Source organism: Oncorhynchus clarkii, chromosome 27, assembly GCF_045791955.1.
Source record: "Oncorhynchus clarkii lewisi isolate Uvic-CL-2024 chromosome 27, UVic_Ocla_1.0, whole genome shotgun sequence".
NCBI classification, from domain to species: Eukaryota; Metazoa; Chordata; class Actinopteri; order Salmoniformes; family Salmonidae; genus Oncorhynchus; species Oncorhynchus clarkii.
Genome location: NC_092173.1, coordinates 42,218,386 through 42,238,987, shown reverse-complemented (window position 1 = coordinate 42,238,987; position 20,602 = coordinate 42,218,386). Strand labels below are relative to the sequence as shown.

Below are 20,602 nucleotides of genomic sequence, written 5' to 3'. Positions count from 1 at the left end.
GTCTCAAATTGCACCCTATTCCCTATATGGTGCACTACTTTTGACACGGGCTCTATATAGGAAATAGGGGCCCATAGGGCTCTATATAGGAATTAGGGGCCTATAGAAATCTATATTTATTTTTTTATTTTTTTTATTTCACCTTTATTTAACCAGGTAGGCAAGTTGAGAACAAGTTCTCATTTACAATTGCGACCTGGCCAAGATAAAGCAAAGCAGTTCGACACATACAACGACACAGAGTTACACATGGAGTAAAACAAACATACAGTCAATAATACAGTATAAACAAGTCTATATACGATGTGAGCAAATGAGGTGAGATAAGGGAGGTAAAGGCAAAAAGGCCATGGTGGCAAAGTAAATACAATATAGCAAGTAAAACACTGGAATGGTAGATTTGCAATGGGAGAATGTGCAAAGTAGAAATAAAAATAATGGGGTGCAAAGGAGCAAAATAAATAAATAAATAAATTCAATACAGTAGGGAAAGGGGTAGTTGTTTGGGCTAAATTATAGGTGGGCTATGTACAGGTGCAGTAATCTGTGAGCTGCTCTGACAGTTGGTGCTTAAAGCTAGTGAGGGAGATATAGGAACATATATAGGATATAGGAAGATATAGGAAATCGGGGCCCATAGGGCTCTGTATAGGAAATCGGGGCCCATAGGGCTCTGTATAGAAAATAGGGGCCCATAGGGCTCTTTTAGGAAATAGGGGCCCATAGGGCTCTATATAGGAAATAGGGGCCCATAGGGCTCTATATAGGAAATAAGGGCCCATAGGGCTCTGGTCAAATGTAGAGAATAATGTGCCGTTTTTGACAAAGCCTATCTAACCACAGAGGAGGAAACTGGTTCCCTGCTGACCTGCCGCTGGGACACTAAGTTATATGTCTCAATATGATGCACTATGTAGTGCACTACCATTCGAACCCTCATCTCCCTGTCAGTCACCTCTCAGTGAGAGCCTCAAAATGTATTTAATGATTCATCCAACCTAACTCTGCAGCCATTGGTGAGAGTGAGTGATGGCTCCCAAAAAGGCACCCTATTCCCCATCCTATACCCATAAGGCTCTGTTCAAAAGTAGTGTATAAGGGGAAAAGGGTGCCATCTAACCACTCCTTACTGACCAGCCACTAGGACACTAAAGGTGTCAGTATGCTTCCCATCCAAAACTGTTCAGAAACAGTTTGTGTATAATATTATAATGATATTTTATGATTTTTTTTAGTCAAGTTTCTTCTTTTTTCAGCTGTTCGTGCACACACACAAACAAACAAAAAAATCAGTGAGGCAAGCCGAAATCTGTAGCTGAAGTCTACCCCTTTTGTCTGTGATTGGTCAACAGTAGGGATTCTTCAATTAAGTGTTTTTTTTATTGTCGTTCAACAAGAGACGACTAGTTTTCATGCCCATTTTTTTCACTTGAGAAATACTGCACCAAACCTCTTAGTTAGATGTAAAATTGCGCGTCTAAGATCTCTGCAAAACGTTAACTTTTTTCAAATTTTTCAAGGGAGTATGTGAGCACACTTGTTTGCCTACGGCTAGGCGCCAGCCGAACTGTAGCTAGCTGACGCCTTAAGGATGTGTCCCATCTAACCACAGAGGAGGAAACTGGTTCCCTCTGGCTCTTCACTGAATCACTACACCCACCACTGAAGCACTGGTGGCGTTGGCCCCAAAATGGCCTTGGGCACAAAATGGCTGCCAAGCTGCATCACCCTGGTGCCTGACAGAATTTGTTGATGGAAAACTTAAAATGATTTAAAATGTTGAAGTGCTTATGCTGTTTCTTCTTTGTTTTATATGGAACTCTCTTCTTCACAAAACAATCAAATCTGTGTTCATACAATCAAAATTGCAACTTCAAATCAGCGAAGGTGAAGGGGGAGAAGACCGGTTAAAGATGGATTTTTAAACCTTGACACAATTGAGACATGGATTGTGTATGTGTGCCATTCAGAGGGTGAATGGGCAAGACAAAATATTTAAGTGCCTTTTGAACGGGGTATGGTAGCAGGTGCCAGGCCCATCCAGCCAATTTGACACAACTATGGGAAACATTGTAGTCGATATGGGCCAGCATCCCTGAGGAATGCTTTCGACTCCTTGTGGAGTCCATACTCCCAACAAATTGAGGCTGTTCTGAGAACAAAGCAAGGGGGTGCAACTCAATATTTGGGAAGGTGTTCCTAATATTTGGTCTACTCAGTGTAGGTAGCCATCAGACTTATAAATGGTTTGTGTACATTTATTATACAGCTGGGGGGGGGGGGGCCTTTCGCCTTCTGTGAATAGACAGGGAAGAGTGTGAATGTTTTGTTTTTTTGTGTGTATATTTATAGTTTTGAGAGTTTCTCATATCACATGCTGACATATAAATCATGCCTAAGACTTTTTCATGAAAATTAACTTGAGGGACACATTCAATGATGTCTATAAATGGCTAATCTCATTCCCAGATACTTCGGCCCAGTGCAGTAGCCCTGGGATCATGTTCCTGCTTTGTGCAGTAGCCCTGGGATCATGTTCATGCTTTGTGGAGTAGCCTGGGGATCATGCTCATGCTTTGTGCAGTAGCCATGGGATCATGTTCATGCTTTGTGCAGTAGCCCTGGGATCATGTTCATGCAGTAGCCCTGGGATCATGTTCATGCAGTAGCCCGGGGATCATGTTCATGCAGTAGCCCGGGGATCATGTTCGTGCTTTGTGCAGTAGCCCTGGGATCATGTTCATGCAGTAGCCCGGGGATCATGCTCCTGCTTTGTGCAGTAGCCCGGGGATCATGCTCCTGCTTTGTGCAGTAGCCCGGGGATCATGCTCCTGCTTTGTGCAGTAGCCCGGGGATCATGCTCCTGCTTTGTGCAGTAGCCCGGGGATCATGTTCATGAATGGCAGGTCATTCTTATTAACAGCGTTAATCAGGTATTCACTGAAGACATAACCTCTTCACACTTTTAAGGGAGTGCCTCGCTCTCTTAACGTGTTTTAATAATCTTTATTCCTTTATTTTCACTTGGTTTTCTATAATAAGAAGGTTTCAAATAGCCCAACAGGATACACTGTGCCTGCTTAGCAGTAATTCCTTCCTTTCTCACAACATCATTGCAGGTACTTGATCTTGCACCCTCTGCCTCATCATCACATTTGACGTCTCTGCTTGAGAACGCACTAACTAGTTGCGCCACCAAAAAATGATCCAATTCAACGGCACTATTGACAACATTTCAAGCTGTTCGGGTGAGTTTATCCAATACAATCTGACACCGTTACATCTGTCCATATGGTTCTGGAACCTGTGGAGCGAAGCACCAGGCGTGGTTCTGGAACCTGTGGAGGGAAGCACCAGGCGTGGTTCTGGAACCTGTGGAGAGAAGCAACGGGCGTGGTTCTGGAACCTGTGGAGGGAAGCAACAGGCGTGGTTCTGGAACCTGTGGAGGGACGCACCGGGCGTGGTTCTGGAACCTGTGGAGGGAAGCAACGGGCGGGGTTCTGGAACCTGTGGAGGGAAGCAACGGGCGGGGTTCTGGAACCTGTGGAGGGAAGCAACGGGCGGGGTTCTGGAACCACGGGCGGGGTTCTGGGCAGACAGCTGTAGTTCATTGACATGCCACTTGATGGCGCTAGTTAGCGGTATAATGACAGTAAAAGGTCTGTAAAAAGGTTATTCTGTGTGTAATATATATATGTATACATTGACAACAGTATTGTGTATGTATATAGTGCATTGTGTGTGTATATAGTGTGTGTGTGTATGTATGTATATGTATGTATATATATATATATATATATAGTGTGTGTGTGTGTGTGTGTGTGTGTATATATATATATATATATATATATATATTGTGTGTGTCTGGTGTGTGTGTTAATATATTGTGTATATATATATATATATATATATATATATATATATATATATATATATATATACACACACAATATATTAACACACACACCAGACACACACACACAATATATATATATACACACACACACAATATATATATACATATATATACACATATACACACACACACAATATACATATACACACACACACACAAAATATATATATATATATATATATATATATATATACATATATAAATAGTGTGTGTGTATGTTTATATATATATTGTGTGTGTGTGTGTGTGTGTATATATATATATATATAATGATGCTAATGACCACATTGATTTATTTCTACTGCAGCCTGACATGCGATGACATCATTTCTAAAACGGGAAGCCATTTCCCTCAAAATAATCTTCATTCAAGATATTCTTAGCCTGAAAATAGGCTCAGACCAACCTATGCCATAGATCAGAATGATGGTAATGTCTTTTGTAATAATTGAATGAAGAACAAATGCAAGCAGGGCTATTTACTTAGGATGATGTTACATGGCAATATAATTAAACATTTGATAATTGCGTCACACTCACAGGAATAGAGCCCAAAATAGATGAGAGAATGAGAAATTGTGTGTCTGTTGTCTTGGTTACAGTATTGTCTGTCTGTCTGTCTGTTGTGTTGGTTACAGTCTTGTGTGTCATGTTGGTTACAGTATTGTGTGTCTGTTGTGTTGGTTACAGTATTGTGTGTGTGTGTGTGTCGTGTTGGTTACAGTATTGTGTGTGTGTGTGTGTTGGTTACAGGAGTGTGTGTCTGTCTGCTGTGTTGGTTACAGCATTGTGTGTGTGTGTGTGTGTTGGTTACAGGAGTGTGTGTCTGTCTGCTGTGTTGGTTACAGCATTGTGTGTGTGTGTGTTGGTTACAGCATTGTGTGTGTGTCTGTGTTGGTTACAGCATTGTGTGTGTGTGTGTTGGTTACAGCATTGTGTGTGTGTGTGTTGGTTACAGCATTGTGTGTGTGTGCGTGTGTGTGTGTTGGTTACAGGAGTGTGTGTCTGTGTGTTGGTTACAGCATTGTGTGTGTGTGTGTTGGTTACAGGAGTGTGTGTCTGTCTGCTGTGTTGGTTACAGCATTGCGTGTATTCCTATCTGTGTTGAGATTCTGTGTGAGTCCATCTGTTTTTGAAACCCCCATGGCTCTTTCATATCAAATAGAAAGACTACAGCGAAAATGCTGCTTAGCTTCACACCTCAATTCCCCTCAATCCTCCAGTCCTCTCACACACAGAGGGAGAGAAGAGGGACGAGGAGAGCTATTAATATCTGCCTGTCAAAGTGCTGGAGCTGCGTTTGGAGCGGGAGATACAGTATGTGAAGTGATTTAGCCCATTGATAAAGAGTGGTAGAGGGGGCTGGTCCAGCTCCGCTGACGTCATTCTGAGGGGTCTGAAGATGGCTCCTCAATGCTCCGCGGCAGCACGGGCCCACACATGCGTCAACGGCCAGCTGTCAGGAGGCACCGGCACACTGCTGTGAGAGGGAGGGAAGGAAGGAGGAAAAAGTAAATAGAAGCTAAGAAAGGGCGGAAGGCACTAGACACCCTTAATTGCGGACAATCAGTTTGACTCTGTTGTTGTCACTTCGTCTGTCACAGAGACCGACATAAGAACACGGGAGAGACATGGGTTCGTCCACAGATGAAGAATTCAAAGAGAAATTACTGTGGAATGTGAAACGAGAGGTAAGCGCATTTGTTTCACGCCCCTGTTGAACTGTTCGGGACATTTCTGTAAATCAGTTACATAATGTATTTCTCTGTTGTTTTCCGTGTGACGTTATGAAGAATGCCTAAATGTTGTGGATACATTTGAATCCATTTGCTGTGTGCACGGCGCTGGAGAGTAATTGTTACACTATGGGTTTGTTATGATCGTGTAGCCTACTGTAGCCACGGTTGGCAATACTGTAGCGCATGTCATCATCCGTTACATTTCTATAATTTATCACACTACATTCTGACATTTTTTTCCCGACAAAATGCCAGGGGTTTTTCTCCATGGTTTTTGTCGCCGCTTCCCTCGGTTTCCCTTGAATGTTTACTCTTCAGCAGTTTAGTTTGCCAAGGGAGCATGATGAGGAAGAGAGGCATTGAAATGAAAAGCTTCCTATGGAAGTATTTGGTTATTAACAAGAAGGATTGCTACAGGTGGAACACACAGTGAATGATAGCCTAGGCTATTGCAGTGCCATATAGGATATAGATATATCTACTGCAGCGGCTAATTGTGGCACAGTGCAGTGAAACCTTCTTTCCATATCGATATTACGACAGTCATTAGGATACTGACGATGCTCCGGCAGTTTTAAATGAATAGGACGCAGACCGTTATACAACTGTTGTTACAATCAAATCCATCTTTATTTTTTTTTGTACAGCTGTTTGCATGCTACGCTTTTCCTTCTTCTTCTTCTGATTTGTTCATAATTATACCGTAAAAGACGATCAGAAAATGATAACACTTCACATTAAGTTGCACGTATTCCTGTGTAGTGACTGTCGTTTCGCTATAACAACAGGTGTTAAGAGACTATGCCTGAGGCACTCAGCCCCACAGTCACCGAGCAAAAAAAAGCATAGGTGTACATTGCTTCATTTGCCCTCGGTTTAAAAACTGGATGGTCAGTTGGAACTATTAATATGAATGTCAGAGGTTGTTGGTTGGAAATATATGTACAATACAGACGTGTCCACCAAACAGCTAGCAGTGTGCCACTGGGGGGTGTCTACCAAACAGCTAGCAGTGTGTCACTGGGGGTGTCTACCAAACAGCTAGCAGTGTGTCACTGGGGGTGTCTACCAAACAGCTAGCAGTGTGTCACTGGGGGTGTCTACCAAACAGCTAGCAGTGTGTCACTGGGGGTGTCTACCAAACAGCTAGCAGTGTGCCACTGGGGGTGTCTACCAAACAGCTAGCAGTGTGTCACTGGGGGTGTCTACCAAACAGCTAGCAGTGTGTCACTGGGGGTGTCTACCAAACAGCTAGCAGTGTGCCACTGGGGGGTGTCTACCAAACAGCTAGCAGTGTGTCACTGGGGGTGTCTACCAAACAGCTAGCAGTGTGCCACTGGGGGGTGTCTACCAAACAGCTAGCAGTGTGCCACTGGGGGTGTCTACCAAACAGCTAGCAGTGTGTCACTGGGGGTGTCTACCAAACAGCTAGCAGCGTGCCACTGGGGGGTGTCTACCAAACAGCTAGCAGTGTGTCACTGGGGGTGTCTACCAAACAGCTAGCAGTGTGCCACTGGGGGGTGTCTACCAAACAGCTAGCAGTGTGTCACTGGGGGTGTCTACCAAACAGATAGCAGTGTGTTACTGGGGGTGTCTACCAAACAGCTAGCAGTGTGTCACTGGGGGTGTCTACCAAACAGATAGCAGTGTGTTACTGGGGGTGTCTACCAAACAGCTAGCAGTGTGCCACTGGGGGTGTCTACCAAACAGCTAGCAGTGTGCCACTGGGGGGTGTCTACCAAACAGCTAGCAGTGTGCCACTGGGGGTGTCTACCAAACAGATAGCAGTGTGTCACTGGGGGTGTCTACCAAACAGATAGCAGTGTGTCACTGGGGGTGTCTACCAAACAGCTAGCAGTGTGTCACTGGGGGTGTCTACCAAACAGCTAGCAGTGTGTCACTGGGGGTGTCTACCAAACAGATAGCAGTGTGTTACTGGGGGTGTCTACCAAACAGCTAGCAGTGTGTCACTGGGGGTGTCTACCAAACAGCTAGCAGTGTGCCACTGGGGGTGTCTACCAAACAGCTAGCAGTGTGCCACTGGGGGTGTCTACCAAACAGCTAGCAGTGTGCCACTGGGGGTGTCTACTAAACAGCTAGCAGTGTGTCACTGGGGGTGTCTACCAAACAGCTAGCAGTGTGCCACTGGGGGTGTCTACCAAACAGCTAGCAGTGTGCCACTGGGGGGTGTCTACCAAACAGCTAGCAGTGTGTCACTGGGGGTGTCTACCAAACAGCTAGCAGTGTGCCACTGGGGGGTGTCTACCAAACAGCTAGCAGTGTGCCACTGGGGGTGTCTACCAAACAGCTAGCAGTGTGTCACTGGGGGTGTCTACCAAACAGCTAGCAGTGTGTCACTGGGGGTGTCTACCAAACAGCTAGCAGTGTGCCACTGGGGGTGTCTACCAAACAGCTAGCAGTGTGCCACTGGGGGTGTCTACCAAACAGCTAGCAGTGTGCCACTGGGGGGTGTCTACCAAACAGATAGCAGTGTGTCACTGGGGGTGTCTACCAAACAGCTAGCAGTGTGTCACTGGGGGTGTCTACCAAACAGTTAGCAGTGTGTCACTGGGGGTGTCTACCAAACAGATAGCAGTGTGTTACTGGGGGTGTCTACCAAACAGCTAGCAGTGTGTCACTGGGGGTGTCTACCAAACAGATAGCAGTGTGTCACTGGGGGTGTCTACCAAACAGCTAGCAGTGTGTCACTGGGGGTGTCTACCAAACAGCTAGCAGTGTGTCACTGGGGGTGTCTACCAAACAGCTAGCAGTGTGTCACTGGGGGTGTCTACCAAACAGATAGCAGTGTGTTACTGGGGGTGTCTACCAAACAGCTAGCAGTGTGTCACTGGGGGTGTCTACCAAACAGCTAGCAGTGTGCCACTGGGGGGTGTCTACCAAACAGCTAGCAGTGTGCCACTGGGGGTGTCTACCAAACAGCTAGCAGTGTGTCACTGGGGGTGTCTACCAAACAGCTAGCAGTGTGTCACTGGGGGTGTCTACCAAACAGCTAGCAGTGTGCCACTGGGGGTGTCTACCAAACAGCTAGCAGTGTGCCACTGGGGGTGTCTACCAAACAGCTAGCAGTGTGCCACTGGGGGGTGTCTACCAAACAGATAGCAGTGTGTCACTGGGGGTGTCTACCAAACAGCTAGCAGTGTGTCACTGGGGGTGTCTACCAAACAGCTAGCAGTGTGTCACTGGGGGTGTCTACCAAACAGCTAGCAGTGTGTCACTGGGGGTGTCTACCAAACAGATAGCAGTGTGTTACTGGGGGTGTCTACCAAACAGCTAGCAGTGTGTCACTGGGGGTGTCTACCAAACAGCTAGCAGTGTGTCACTGGGGGTGTCTACCAAACAGCTAGCAGTGTGCCACTGGGGGTGTCTACCAAACAGCTAGCAGTGTGTCACTGGGGGTGTCTACCAAACAGCTAGCAGTGTGTCACTGGGGGTGTCTACCAAACAGCTAGCAGCGTGCCACTGGTTTCAAAGTGTTCTATGTAATTCTGATAGGGATATCATGAAAAGTAGCTTATTGTCTGCAATTAACTAATCAGAATTGACATAAAAATGACCTGAAAGTGTTTTTTTTTTTTAATGTGTTTTATACGCTAATGATACCCTCTTCATGTTGTACATTAATGAAGTACTCAAGCTGAAATACATGTAATACTAGGATTTAACCACCAAGTATTTGATTGCAATTAGTCATTTAATTTCATGAATACGTAGTAGTTTGGCATAAATGACAGTGAAACATTATTCTATTTATTTTTGATTGCCTTGTAATAAACACATCAGATTGTGTCCCCTGCCGTATAAAATTTGACTTGACATAATGCCGTGTGAATAATAGAACGATCATAACATCTGTGATGCTGAGAATAAAATAAAACAGGGACACAAGACTGTCTGGCTGTAGCACGAGACGCGTGTCATAACAACCTTCCCAACACACAGACCAGGCGGTCAGCGAAAGGACTGTGTGATGTACCTGTGGGGTACTGGGACACACACTCAAGACACAGACACGGGGATGTGGTGACAGCAGCATGGTGCTCTGGGCTCTAGTCTTTGAACGTTGCCTGTGGGTTATATTCACTGGTGTTTAAAAAATAAAAATAAATGGCATAGATGAATAGTTAATGTTTCCTGTCGATGATAAAGCTTTCATAAAACAAACTGCCCTTCTGTGCGTCAAAGACAAGCTTGTTTGAGGAATGTGTGCCGATGTCTGTAGTGATGCAGTGATGCATGCCATATGACTGCCTATGTATAGGATTTACATGTACAGAGTTTTCCGGGCACTGTCAAAGGAGAGGCTCCATTGAGCTTGCTTTTTTCACTCCAGAACTAGGCTTGATCTGTGTTCGAGAAAACGCTACCTAGAAGTTTGTTTTGTTGAGTTCATTTATTGACACCGATGAAGACAATCTTGTGGAAGTCTCTCCTTCTGTGTAGCCTAATGATTGTATTGGCCAGACAGACTGGTCACTGTGTAGCCAAACTATTTTATTGGCCAGACAGACTGGTCACTTTGTAGCTTATTCTAAAATCGTTTTTTCCCCCTCATCAATCTACAGACAGTACCCCATAATGACAAAGCGAAAACGGGTTTTTCGAAATTTTAGCAAATGTATTAAAAAGATAAAACAGAAATGTCTTATATACATTAGTATTCAGACCCTTTACTATGAGACTCCAAATTGAGCTGGGGTGGATCCTCTTTCCATTGATCATCCTTGAGATGTTTCTACAACTTGATTGGAATCCACCTGTGGTAAATTAAATTGATTGGACATGATTTGGAAAGGCACACACTAGGGATGCACGATATATCAGCGAACATATCGGAATCGGACGATGTTAGCATCCATTAAAGCCAAGATAATGGAATTTGCTCTTGCCCTTGACAATCAACTGTTCTCTGTCGTGGGTGATGTTGGATTTCGCCGGCTGGTCGAAGACCGGTACACACTACCAAGTGCGCTATTTTTCAGATGTTGCCTTACCGGAGTTACACAGTAATAGCGTCACTGCTATTAGCTTCACGACATACATACTATGGAACGCCGTTTGGGTCTTTGCGTGTCAAAAAAGATACAGTAGCACTGTCAAAGCTGTACAAAGAAGTCTGCAAACACCAGCCACGAACAATGTGTTTACAATACCGCGTTGGTAATAAAGCATCATTTGTGTTCGTCCGCAACTTCTGAGGTAGCTAGCTTTAGCTTGGTAACGATACCTAGCCAGCACCAGTCAAAGCTGTACAAAGAAGTCTGCAAACAAGCAAACACCAGCCACGAACAATGTGTTTTCAATACCGCGTTGGTAATAAAGCATAATTTGTTCGTCCGCAACTTCTGGGGCAGCTAGCTTTGACTTGGTAACGTTACCTAGCCAGCACTGCAGTCATTTTCATTACTCTTAGCAATCGTTTAGGAATCCTTGTGAGTAAGCATTAGCCAGGTTGCCATTTGTTTTGTTCGCCTATTGAAATTGAGCTTCAGTTCATGAAAATAAATAGCTAGCCAGCTACTTAACCCTGTTGCCCAAAGCTAATGTTATAAGCAGCCAGCTAGCTTCATCTGGCTAGTAAGGCTCGACCTGACCGGGTTATGAGTTGTGAAGCTATCCACAATAAGCATTATGCACAATAGTGGAATTTGTGGTTTGCCTTCAAAATAAAAGTATGTCATTGACAGTGATGCAAATTAATACAGGTAGTAGATTATGCCATACTTTTATTTTGAATACTAACCGCAAAGTCCACTGTTGTGGCAAATCCTTTTTGTGGCTAGCTTCACATAGATGGGTCCGACCACCATTAATCAAATAAGAACTGTCTTGTAAATGTGTTTATTTTTTATTTTTTAGATGAGGACACCTATAGTTAGCTACCCATAGTTTGCTATGTTTTTTGGGGAAGAACATTGTTTGCATCCATGAGCTAACGTAAACTCACCCCATTCCGTACAAATGTGCACAACCGCAACATTCAAACGAGGCTACAAAGAAAACTAATGGGACTGTAGCGACTGTGTTGACGTCAAAATCGGGGGCGTGAACTAGGTTTCTATTCAAGCGTTGATCGACATGGTAACGGCTCTATAGTATTGGAGAAAAGTTTAAAAAACGGACCCTCCGTTACATCTTGACATGTCGTAACGTACAACACGCATAAAGCAACTATTTCTGTCTTACAATCTCTCTCCACCAGGTGTAGCACTTCTCTCATCCTTTAGAAACAGGAAATGGACAGTGACGGGGGTAAGGGGGGGATACCTAGTCATTCTCAAAGCCGCTGTTTACTTCTAAGATCACTTTAGCACCGCCCTAAAAACCCGATTCAAATTTGACACAAACCTTCCAATAGGTATGTAATGACACATTATATAAACTCTTTATAGTGTTTTATTTACATTTTAGAGGCGATAAGGTGATAAGTTGGACAGATCGAGTGAAAAAAAGCAATTTTCTCACACGACATCTCTCCTTCTCACTATCACGCATTAGTTTCGCTTCCCCACCCGCCATTTTTAAAAAGACCCCACAGGGCTCATTGCCTTGTTGAATTATGCAGAAACGGGCAGCGTTTAGGTCATGTAATTGATTCTGTTGAAAAGGGGAGGAATTGTGCTTTACAATGGTATTGACATTACAGTTGATCTGGAAGTATTACGTTTTTGGGGCGCTAAAATAAGGGCAATTGTACGGACCAAGGCGATGTACGAGTTTACGTTAGTTTACGTTAGCTAGCTTTTTTTATGACCAGCACTGTAGGTGCACAAGACAACTTTACCAGCATCGTTGCATACTTATCGATGAATCGTTGTGACATAGGAAATACGAGTGATAGTGTAATCAATGTGTAATAACTACATTAAAAAATGTATGAACGCAAGGCTGTAATCGCTGCCAAAGGTGCTTCAACAAAGTCCCGAGTAAAGGTTCTGAATACTTATGTAAATGTGATATTTCAGTTTTTTATTTTTAAAGCAAAAAAAAATTGAAAAACTGTTTATGCTTTGTCATTATGGAATGTTGTGTGTAGATTGAGGGTCATTTTTTTCTCATTTAATCCATTTTAGAATAAGCTGTAACGTAAGAAAATGTGGGAAAAGTCTAGGGGTCTGAATCCGTTCCACTGTATAGTGTATTACTTTTCCCCAGGGCCCAGAGGCAGAGTGCTTTTCACCAGGGCCCAGAGGCAGAGTGCTTTTCACCAGGGCCCAGAGGCAGAGTGCTTTTCACCAGGGCCCAGAGGCAGAGTACTTTTCCCCAGGGCCCAGAGGCAGAGTGCCATAGGGAATGACATGCCATTTGGGATGCAGGGGGGTACGAGGAGAGGCAACGCTTGGATTATTTTGGCGAGGTAAGTTCCTGACCTACACTATTGGGAGTTCCCTTGGCTTGGTCAATCTGTCCCCGTCTGAACTGATCGAACGGCAGATGTGAGGAATGTGTATTGATTACCTATCGCTCCTGATAACCTGATCACCGCCTAGAAACGTGACTATTATTACTGGGGATCCAGTTTGTCTGATGTACATTGTATATTCTCCTTCTGTTCCCTATTGAAAATCAATGCATTGATGGTGTACACTACCCAGAATGCAATGTAATGTAATTGTTTGTCATTTATAACCTGTGTCACCTGAAATGTACTATAGGGTCTGTGTATACATTAATACATTAGACCTTTTAAACACCGAAATAAACCTGCATGTGAGTCAGTGAGACAGTAAGCAAAGCCCCAGCTGCAGCTCCTGGTTTAAAGGTCTCTGTCTCTTTAAACCTGCAGTCAGCCACCTCAGCGTTGCCTGGCAACTGAAAGCATCAGCAGCTAGCTAAGAAGTTAAATTGCATCAATTGACGATTAATACTGCCACAACTCACTGGCCCTGTCTCCGTCTGTGTCTGCCTCTCCTGTTTCTGTCTTTGTTTCTCTATCTCAATTCAATTACATTTTAAGGGCTTTATTGGCACGGAAAAACACATGTTTACATTACCAAAGCAAGTGAAATGAATAATAAACAGAAGGGGAAATAAACAATCAAATATGAACAGTAAACTGTCTGTGTCTCTCAGTTGATGATGTACTAATACTACTTCCCTTCAATACCCAATCTTTTAACTACAGAGACGTTCTTCCCTTCAATACCCAATCTTTTAACCACGACACCACAGAGACGTTCTTCCCTTCAATACCCAATCTTTTAACCACGACACCACAGAGACGTTCTTCCCTTCAATACCCAATCTTTTAACCACGACACCACAGAGACGTTCTTCCCTTCAATCACCAATCTTTTAACTACAGAGACGTTCTTCCCTTCAATGACCAAACTTTTAACCACGACACCACAGAGACGTTCTTCCCTTCAATACCCAATCTTTTAACCACGACACCACAGAGACGTTCTTCCCTTCAATACCCAATCTTTTAACCACGACACCACAGAGACGTTCTTCCCTTCAATACCCAATCTTTTAACCACGACACCACAGAGACGTTCTTCCCTTCAATACCCAATCTTTTAACCACGACATCACAGAGACGTTCTTCCCTTCAATACCCAATCTTTTAACCACGACACCACAGAGACGTTCTTCCCTTCAATACCCAATCTTTTAACCACGACACCACAGAGACGTTCTTCCCTTCAATACCCAATGCTTTTAACCACGACAGAGACAAGAACTTTGGCTGTGCTTAGCTGCTGGGTTTAGGATGGTCAGGATATGAACAGAAAATGACAGTTGATGTGCTGTGGTCAGAGGCGATAGGACAGCCACCTGCTGCGCATGGCCGATGTTCGGGTTGGTCTGTCTTGTCTTTTAGCCACGACAATACAGGATAAGTTCTGCACTATATTTAGTTGTGTTGGATGTGGATTGGTTACGACAACTCACAACTTACAACCAACAGCTCCACAGGTGGGGGTAATGGCCAATGATTCAAAGGTCCACTGTCACACCGTTACAGGCTGAGGCCAGTCCAAACGGTTCACGGTCACACCGTTACAGGCTGAGGCTAGTCCAAACGGTTCACGGTCATACTTTTACAGGCTGAGGCTAGTCCAAACGGTTCACGGTCATACTGTTACAGGCTGAGGCTAGTCCAAACGGTTCACGGTCACACCGTTACAGGCTGAGGCTAGTCCAAACGGTTCACGGTCAAACCGTTACAGGCTGAGGCTAGTCCAAACGGTTCACGGTCATACCGTTACAGGCTGAGGCTAGTCCAAACGGTTCACGGTCACACCGTTACAGGCTGAGGCTAGTCCAAACGGTTCACGGTCACACCGTTACAGGCTGAGGCTAGTCCAAACGGTTCACGGTCATACCGTTACAGGCTGAGGCTAGTCCAAACGGTTCACGGTCATATTGTTACAGGCTGAGGCTAGTCCAAACGGTTCACGGTCAAACCGTTACAGGCTGAGGCTAGTCCAAACGGTTCACGGTCAAACCGTTACAGGCTGAGGCTAGTCCAAACGGTTCACGGTCACACCGTTACAGGCTGAGGCTAGTCCAAACGGTTCACGGTCACACCGCTACAGGCTGAGGCTAGTCCAAACGGTTCACGGTCACACCGTTACAGGCTGAGGCTAGTCCAAACGGTTCACGGTCATATTGTTACAGGCTGAGGCTAGTCCAAACGGTTCACGGTCAAACCGTTACAGGCTGAGGCTAGTCCAAACGGTTCACGGTCAAACCGTTACAGGCTGAGGCTAGTCCAAACGGTTCACGGTCACACCGTTACAGGCTGAGGCTAGTCCAAACGGTTCACGGTCACACCGTTACAGGCTGAGGCTAGTCCAAACGGTTCACGGTCACACCGTTACAGGCTGAGGCTAGTCCAAACGGTTCACGGTCAAATCGTTACAGGCTGAGGCTAGTCCAAACGGTTCACGGTCAAACTGTTACAGGCTGAGGCTAGTCCAAACGGTTCATGGTCAAACCGTTACAGGCTGAGGCTAGTCCAAACGGTTCACGGTCAAACCGTTACATGCTGAGGCTAGTCCAAACGGTTCACGGTCAAACCGTTACAGGCTGAGGCTAGTCCAAACGGTTCACGGTCAAACCGTTACAGGCTGAGGCTAGTCCAAACGGTTCACGGTCAAACCGTTACAGGCTGAGGCTAGTCCAAACGATTCACGGTCAAACCGTTACAGGCTGAGGCTAGTCCAAACGGTCCATGGTCACACCGTTACAGGCTGAGGCTAGTCCAAACGGTTCACGGTCAAACCGTTACAGGCTGAGGCTAGTCCAAACGGTCCATGGTCACACCGTTACAGGCTGAGGCTAGTCCAAACGGTTCACGGTCACACCGTTACAGGCTGAGGCTAGTCCAAACGGTTCACGGTCAAACCGTTACAGGCTGAGGCTAGTCCAAACGGTTCACGGTCATACCGTTACAGGCTGAGGCTAGTCCAAACGGTTCACGGTCATACCGTTACAGGCTGAGGCTAGTCCAAACGGTTCACGGTCACACCGTTACAGGCTGAGGCTAGTCCAAACGGTTCACGGTCACACCGTTACAGGCTGAGGCTAGTCCAAACGGTTCACGGTCACACCGTTACAGGCTGAGGCTAGTCCAAACGGTTCACGGTCAAACTGTTACAGGCTGAGGCTAGTCCAAACGGTTCACGGTCATACTGTTACAGGCTGAGGCTCGTCCAAACGGTTCACGGTCACACCGTTACAGGCTGAGGCTAGTCCAAACGGTCCATGGTCATACCGTTACAGGCTGAGGCTAGTCCAAACGGTTCACTGTCAAACCGTTACTATCCTGGATAAACTGTTTGGTTTTTTTGCCCAGTGTGTTGAGAGCACAGGAGGTTGGTGGCACGTTAATTGGGGAGGACGTGCTCGTACTGTAGTAATGGCTGAAACGGAATAAATGGTTTCCCTGTTTGATACCATTCCATTCACTCCATTCCAGACATTATTATGAGCCGTTCTGACCTCCAGCAAGCCTCGTGATTGGGAGCCATCACTCACTCTCACCAAGGGCTGTAGCAGTAAGTGGATCTGATAGGTTTGGTGAATCATTAATCATTTTGAGTCTCTCACCGAAATGTGTTTAGAGTGACTGATGGGGGAGTGGAGGTTTGAATCGTGAGAATAGTGGGGATAGGAGAGTGGGTGATGGCCCAATCATTCAATAGCAGGTCACTCTGCCCCCAAATGCATCTTATTGGGCCACTGCCTACAGTCAACCTTTGCAAAGTGGTACAGATTTGCTGACTCTGGACTCGAGAGTTGCAATTGCTTTCTTGGAAGCTGTGTCATTCAATGAATCTGTGAAACTGCATCGAAGCTGCTACTGGGAATCGCTGTATGGCAGAGACTTAACCACACCTATGATATCACTCTAATATACTCCATTTCTCTGTTTGCTATAATCGCCTGGATGCACATTGCACCAATGGCACCTCTACTGCCATATTGCACACAGAGGGCCCAAACCACATTCCCATGCCTCTTCCCCGAAGAAATATCCTCTCATTATGCAGCTGGGTACTATGTTATCTCAGCCAGTCTGACTCAGAGTCAAATGGCACACTTATTCCCTATATAGTGCACTACTTTTCACCATAAGTGTGCCCTGGGGCGGCAGGGTCATTCCAGGAAATTAGTGCTTTAAGTGGTTAGAGTGTTAGACTAGTAACCGGAAGGTTGCAAGTTCAAACCCCCGAGCTGTCGTTCTGCCCCTGAACAGGCAGTTAACCCACTGTTCCTAGGCCGTCATTGAAAATAAGAATTTGTTCTTAACTGACTTGCCTAGTTAAATAAAGGTAAAAAAAAAATGTTGGGATGTACTCCAGCTTCTCTCCTGAGGTTGTTACTGAAATACAAATGGCACCCTATTCCCTATATAAAACACTACGTTTGACCAGGTAATAGGAGTGAAACCTGGTGGCGTCGAGGCATGTAGGGGATAGAGTGCCATTTGGCAGGCTGAGATTTGGCTCTGCAGAAATAAAAGGAAACACCATTGGATTACAACAGTACAGTACAACAACTATAGAGCTACAGTTTTATATGGGTTCTGGTAAAGAAGAAGAAGAAGGTAGTGCACTATGTAGGGAATAGGGTGCCATTTGGGATCTGTGTGATATGTTCTCTTGTCTCCAGCTGGTCACCTGTCATTCTGTGAATGCCAAGAAGAGGATGGATGATTGAGGGTCATTCCAGGACATGAGTGCTTTAACTGGTTTCACTGATGGCTCATTCCAGGAAATGAGTGCTTTAACTGGTTTCAATGATGGGTAATTCCAGGAAATTAGTGCTTTAACTGGTTTCACTGATGGCTCATTCCATGAAATGAGTGCTTTAACTGGTTTCAATGATGGGTAATTCCAGGAAATGAGTGCTTTAACTGGTTTCACTGATGGGTCATTCCAGGAAATGAGTCCTTTAACTGGTTTCACTGATGGGTCATTCCAGGAAATGAGTCCTTTAACTGGTTTCACTGATGGGTCATTCCAGGAAATGAGTCCTTTAACTGGTTTCACTGATGGGTCATTCCAGGAAATGAGTGCTTTAACTGGTTTCACTGATGGGTCATTCCAGGAAATGAGTGCCTTTTGCATCCTTTTGATATTTTAAGTAGAAATTGTGCACCAATATTCAAATTTAAAAACCTTAAATGAAGTGCCCTTTTAATATAGACCACATGAAATCAGATTTTATATGAATAAAGACTTGCTAAAGGCTTGTCCCCCCGTCAAACCCCGTGTCACTTCTTTGAACCCGCCTTGAACCCCAATATTTTCTCCAAGTTTCACTTAGTAAAATAATAAATAGTATTTACTAAAGTGTTTTCTGAAGATGAGGATTTATTTCATGTGATTCATTTATATCTGTCCCTCGTTTTAAGTGAACACCGTTACTTAAACTGAACTCTTGTTTTAATATGGTGAAACTATATTCCTTTTAAAATATATATCTTTTTTTTATAAACAACTAAACGTCTAATAGTCAGATCATAGTGTAAAAGCAGGTGAGCTGGTTCTACTCCTTTTTTGGACATTTTCTGGTGTTTTGTGGAGGAAAACTGAGCGGGTCGAACATAACACATCAACCCTGTTACCCAGAGATAGAAAACAATGTGTGAATCTTGCATTCAAATGCCACTTCCTGTTGCACACAACAAGCTTCCATTCCCTCTGTCCTGAGGGGAGTTATGGTTGATTTAAGAGGACATTTTCAACCCTGTTACTTTATTTGGCACTTATTATAGTCTTATTTATTTAACCTCTTGAGATGGGAAAAATCTTTCATTAATTTTTTTATGAATTTTAACATGTGCTCTTTATGACAGAATGTTTAAAATTAGGTGAAATATATATATATATATATACAGTGGGGCAAAAAAGTATTTAGTCAGCCACCAATTGTGCAAGTTTTCCCACTTAAAAAGATGAGAGAGGCCTGTAATTTTCATCATAGGTACACTTCAACAATGACAGACAAAATGAGAAAACAAATCCATATTATATATATATTTGACCAGGTTACACTTCTCAAAAGACACGGAAGTGGTGTAACGGTACCCTGAACACATTTTTTAATGCTGATTTTAGCACTTTCTTCCACACTCAACGGACAGTTTATTAGGTACACCACCCCATTCACGAAAATGGATCGCTCCAACAGACAGTTTGTCACGTGACCTTGGCTTGCTATTTAAAGCAGACAGAAAGGCGTCGAGGCATTCAGTCACTGTTAGATTGAACATTCGAATGGGCAAAACAAGTAATATAAGGGACTTTGAGCGTGGTATGATCGTCGGTGCCAGGCGTACCGGATCCAGTACCTCAGAAACAGACACCTTCCTGGACTTTTTACGCACGACAGTGTCATGGATGTGCTTTTGCAGCAGACGACCACACCAGGTTCCACTCCTATCAACTAGAATCGGCTCCAGTGGGCACGCCATCACCAACACTGGACAAATTGAGGAGGTGAAAAACATCACCTGGAACATGACAGCGAGTTCAGTTTACTCGAGGGTTGAGGTCTGGTCAGGCCCCAGACCTCAACACAATAGAGCATAATGGGATGAGCTGGAATGGCTGTTCACAGCATGAATGTACCGCCGTCTAATCTGCAGCAACTGCGTGATGTCATCGCGTCAGCATGGACCAACATCCCTGTGAAACGTTTCCGACACCTTGTAGAATGCCCCAAAGAATTCAGGCTGTTCTGAAGGCAAAGGGGGGGGTCCAACCCTGTAGTAGATTGTTGTACCAAATAAACAGGCTAGTGAGTGTATGTGCCTGAAGTTAATGGTATTGTTTTACTGCTCTAGCTATGTGTCTCAGTCATTAGACAGAGAGGTACAATACATGTATCCTTATGTAACACACAGACAGTCAGAGTGATCTACAAGGTTCTAATTAGCTTTGTGTCCTGTTCTGTTCCAGAACCTCTTTATTTGCAGTGTTCCAGAACCTCTTTATTTGCAGTGTTCCAGAACCTCTTTATTTGCAGTGTTCCAGAACCTCTTTAGTTGCAGTGTTCCAGAACCTCTTTATTTGCAGTGTTCCAGAACCTCTTTATTTGCAGTGTTCCAGAACCTCTTTAGTTGCAGTGTTCTGTCACTGAGTTTGTCACTGAGCATTGACTTAATCATCATTTTCTTTGGTTGTAGACTCGTTATATGTGCCTGTTGTAAATCCCTGTTATATCTTTTCAACATTCCTAGGGTTGCTATGGCTCCTAGTAAATCCCTGTTGTATCTTTTGAACAGTACTAGGGTTGCTATGGTTCCTAGTAAATCCCTGTTGTATCTTTTCAACAGTACTAGTGTTGCTATGGTTCATAGTAAATCCCTGTCGTATCTTTTCAACAGTACTAGTGTTGCTATGGCTCCTAGTAAATCCTTGTTGTAGCTTTTCAGCTGTACTAGGATTGCTATGGTTCCTAGTAAAT

General features: G+C 44.4%; 1 protein-coding gene across 1 annotated transcript in view; it reads left to right on the top strand.

Annotated features, from left to right (window-relative positions):
* The first annotated feature begins 5,443 nt into the window (after positions 1 to 5,443).
* The window catches only part of LOC139386206 (small G protein signaling modulator 2), a 225,032-nt gene continuing 209,873 nt past the window's right edge, over positions 5,444 to 20,602 (top strand). The window contains exon 1 of the mRNA XM_071131685.1: positions 5,444 to 5,608. Within this exon, the coding sequence (XP_070987786.1) occupies positions 5,549 to 5,608 (60 nt within the window). The 5' untranslated portion in view covers positions 5,444 to 5,548. The remainder of the gene's footprint in view (positions 5,609 to 20,602) is intronic.